The sequence below is a fragment of the Atta cephalotes genome (genome assembly GCF_000143395.1).
Source record: "Atta cephalotes unplaced genomic scaffold scaffold00014, whole genome shotgun sequence".
Classification (NCBI taxonomy): domain Eukaryota; kingdom Metazoa; phylum Arthropoda; class Insecta; order Hymenoptera; family Formicidae; genus Atta; species Atta cephalotes.
This window is the reverse complement of record NW_012130078.1, coordinates 1,507,038-1,511,172: the sequence shown is the minus strand read 5'-3', so window position 1 is coordinate 1,511,172 and position 4,135 is coordinate 1,507,038. Positions and strand designations below refer to the sequence as shown.

The 4,135-nt window shown below is 35.5% G+C and overlaps 1 protein-coding gene across 1 annotated transcript in view; it reads left to right on the top strand.

The window, feature by feature from the left end:
- LOC105617851 overlaps window positions 1–4,135 on the top strand; it is a 146,071-nt gene that overhangs the window by 128,084 nt on the left and 13,852 nt on the right. The window contains exons 5-8 of the mRNA XM_012199400.1: window positions 422–670; window positions 1,641–1,914; window positions 2,795–3,251; window positions 3,762–4,026. Coding sequence (XP_012054790.1) covers window positions 422–670; window positions 1,641–1,914; window positions 2,795–3,251; window positions 3,762–4,026 — 1,245 coding nt within the window. The remainder of the gene's footprint in view (window positions 1–421; window positions 671–1,640; window positions 1,915–2,794; window positions 3,252–3,761; window positions 4,027–4,135) is intronic.

Here is a 4,135-nt window from a genome sequence, read left to right as displayed (position 1 = left end):
TTTAAGAATTTTTTAGAATTTTTTATCAACTTTTTAGTACCGCATTTTCTTATTGACAACTATTTTTATCAACATGAGAAAATACGATATTAAAAAATTCTGAAAAAATTCTCAGAATTTTATGAGAACAAAATAAACAAGTTTTGTCTCTTGCTTTTTCTGTAAAGTTGATAGTATTGAGTAAAAAAATTATTGAAGCCCAATATTCAGCGATTTTTAGTTAGTTAGAATTAATATCTTATTAACTACTGCGAAAATTGTAAAATGGTACAATACTTTTCGATTCAGTTTAGTCCACTCTATCTACATAAGAGCGCTTGACAAAAAATTTCGTGACACCCTTTTGAACTAAAATACCCCAGAACTTTTCCTTCAATCCAACAGAATATGCCAGAAATAATTTTCACACGTCTGTTTGCAGGCGCGCGTACATCAATATCAGGCGCAGATATCAAAGCTGCAACTGGAGAATGAGTCGATGCGTGGTCAACTACGCGGCCTGGAGGCAGCATGCGCCGGTGAAGTGCACGCCGCGCTGGTGGCACGTTTGGCAACCCTTGAAACGGAGCACGCAGCCTTAGCACGAGACGCTGACGCCCAACGTCGACAATATGAGCGGTGCCTGGACGACGTCGCCAATCAGGTGGTCCGCGCTCTCTTATCACAAAAGGTTCATCGCTATGCTCTCGTTACCATCCTTTCCTTTTCTTTATTTCTCATTTTATTTCTCTTTTCGTCCTCTTCGAATGTCCGTGTCCGTTGCAACGAAAATGTGCGCTTTGTGAATGCTATTATGTATATAAAATGCTAAAGAATTTGTGTATAAACTTTGAGATTATTATTTGGAAAGTTTCACAAGAGAAGTTTCTTCAAGTGTAGCTTTGGAGAGATTTTTCTTTTTGAAAACGATGTTGAAAACATACGATCAAGAGACAGTGTCTCGCGCCAAGTATATCTTGTATACGAAAGATTCTTACACACTTTGTTTAATTTATACGAACTTCAATTCAATAAAATTTTATTTCTTTTTTTACTACGATTTATTTAGATTATTCAAATTATTATATATGTAGATAAATATAACGTTTGAAGGCGGAGATTTTCAGCACTGTATAATAATTAGGATTTTTCACGCCTAGAAAAATAATAATGTCTGATTTGAACGTAATCTTTTCAAAACTTATATATAAAAAATAAGTAAAATGTATGATAACATTTAATAAATTTTCATTAATACATTATTTATTCTTCTTAAGTTTACACTGAAAGAAAAGATTGATTGAATGTGGCATAACATTTTTGATTGCAGGAAAATTGGCTGCTGCAGCTACAATAATTAAAAATGCTGTATCATATTTTGCCATCTAATTTGCTGCAGTAGCCAATCTTTTCTTTCAGTGTACAATAAAAAAATAAAATTTAATAGATTGTACAAATGGTATGCAATTCACATAAGTCTAGAAAATACTTAGCTATTATTTTTCTAGGATTGTTAATATCTAATATCAATTTTTAAGTTTTACTTAGAATTGTTTTTTGAAAGGATTAAATCTGCCGTAGCAAGCTTCTTTCCACTCGCTAATGCTTTTTAAACGACACATATTGAATAACAATACTGATGGCCATCGAATTGTTCTTAGGGTCTTAGGGAGGAAATAGGTGCATTGCAAAGACGTATACGAGAGCTTGAGGCTCAAAATCGAGCATTATCAGGACTCTTGGCGCAGGCTGCCAGTCCTGAAAGCCCTACTGAACTTATCCAAGGAATTCTCGAGGCTGGTCCAACCGCCCTGGTCGCCGCTTTGGGTCTGGACCCTTCCTGGGTACCCCTCTCAAGACCGCGTTCCCTTAATTTGCAAATACCTGTGATGGCAACCACTAAGTGCCGACGTAGTAGACCTCTTGGTACTAATTGTCTTTTATCACGATTAATACATTTACTATAGAATCAAACGTAATTACACTGGAAAAAGTATCTGATTGATTGAATTCTAATTGAAAATAGACAAATCAAAATTTTCTGATTCATTCATTTTTAACCAAAAGTTTTTCTCAGTAGAAATTTTGAAAAATTTTGTCCATTCTTAAGATATTTTTATTCTATTATTTACTTGATCACACATGTTATTATACATCAGCATTTTTCAATACTTTTTGACTCGCGGCACATTAAATAGCGACCAAATTTGTCGAAAAAAAATTATTAGATGCTTCAGCAATCAGCATAGGTCTTTTATCAAATATTGCCAACATGACATTAAAAAATAATTATAAATTCTAAAATTTTTAATTTATTGTTTTAAAAGTGATTTTATTGTAATAATGAGAAAGATATCATGATTTAATTAAAATAAGAATGTATTCATATGTACTATAATTTAGATAATTTTTATGATTTTTTAAAGTATTTTTTAAAGTATTTTAATGCCTTACTCGATTTTTTATTTATTTGTAATCTTTTTCACTTCTTTTTACTTTTCCTAAAATTTTGCGACACACTGGAGATCCTTTGCGATACAACAATTAGAGAGCATCAAAGGGAGAGAGTGGCAAATTGCATCACGTGAATAATCGCGTCCAATCAAGATGGAGGTCACGTGACCAGTCTTCTTCAATCTCTTCCATGCCTATGGAGCTTTGATGCCCACGTCCAATCAGAGGAGACGGGTCACATGATGCAGTTTGCTACTCTCTTTGAGGCTCTTTAATAGCAATGTGATATAGTATAAAATGATAAGACAAAACTATAATGCGTCTATTCTTCTCGGAAATTGTTCGACCAAATCATTTGCAGCGCAAAAACCGTCGGAGGAAGAAGGCAGCGAAAGCCCAGAAAGCGGTAATCGCGACGAGGGCTACTCGACCATGTCGAGTGATGTTCAAGGTGAGGGTACGCGTCAGGAACCATCTGTGCGCGGCCTTGAAGATCTGAAGGAGGCCACCGACGAGACCGAAGCTGATGTGTCGCCGGATGCTCGTCTCGTCGCCCTCGACGCCGGCGATCCGGACGTCCTCTTTCTACCTCTGAATCTCACTGTGGGCATCAATCCGCGCCACAGCTATCCGCCGACTAAAGATCTGTTACCCTATCAGCACGTAATGCGTAGCTTCTCCGACAGTCATCTCTGTCTCAAGCTCACTACTACCGCCAATTTTACACCGTATAAACTGCCTAGCCCCCTAGGCTCATCTTCTCTCTTGCTAGTGGAGGAGGAAGGTTGGGACACCGAATATGTACAACAATGGCTTAGGTTTGTTTTATATATTTCTAAGGGTATATAATCGCTAGATTATGAAAATGATTGAGGAAACGTAAAAGCGAAATATGTGAGTATAACATTAGAGATTCTAATGTCTCTTCCTGTTTAATTAAAGTTAACTTCTTTTACGAAGTTTATTAAAGAAAAACGCTAGTAAACTATTATTATTTCCACAGATCATAAATCAATTAAAATCGAGTTTATAATATTAAAAGATTAAATTATGTGTTAATATAAAAGTTAGATTTTGTATATTATAAATATTGGAATTTACATTCGAAAAAACATTTTAAATATATTACACACGCAAATTATAATAAAACTTTATTATTTGTTTAATAATTAATATTTGTTTAATTTATGTTACGATTTTTCAATTAAACATTTTATGAAACCGATACAACAGAAAAACAATCGTATTTTCTCGAAAGCCGGATAGTAGATTATCGATATAACTAAAACATGAAAATATGTCAGAATTGATCACCGCACGGGTTTCAGGCTCGATGATAGTAGAAGCACGCAACAACATCGAGATCTGCTTGAATTGGAATATGACAGAGCGGAGTTGGAGGATTGGAGTTTCTCCCTGTCCACGGAAGACCTCGTACAAAATGAATCCGCAATATGGAAGGAGCAACCAGCTACAAATACACCTGCCCTGCCAGCAATCAAGGAACATAATCTTCTGGAATTGGAGGAGGACGCAAACGAATGTCTGTGGAACGGTGCGAGCTATCTTGCCGATAGGACCGGAGGAGAGCTGGTATGTCTATCGAGTGTTACACAATATCGATTGACGTCTACAACGTTCATTTATTTTAATAAAAATATCGTTACGAAGAGTCGAATCTATAGCTAATTGCCTAATTAAT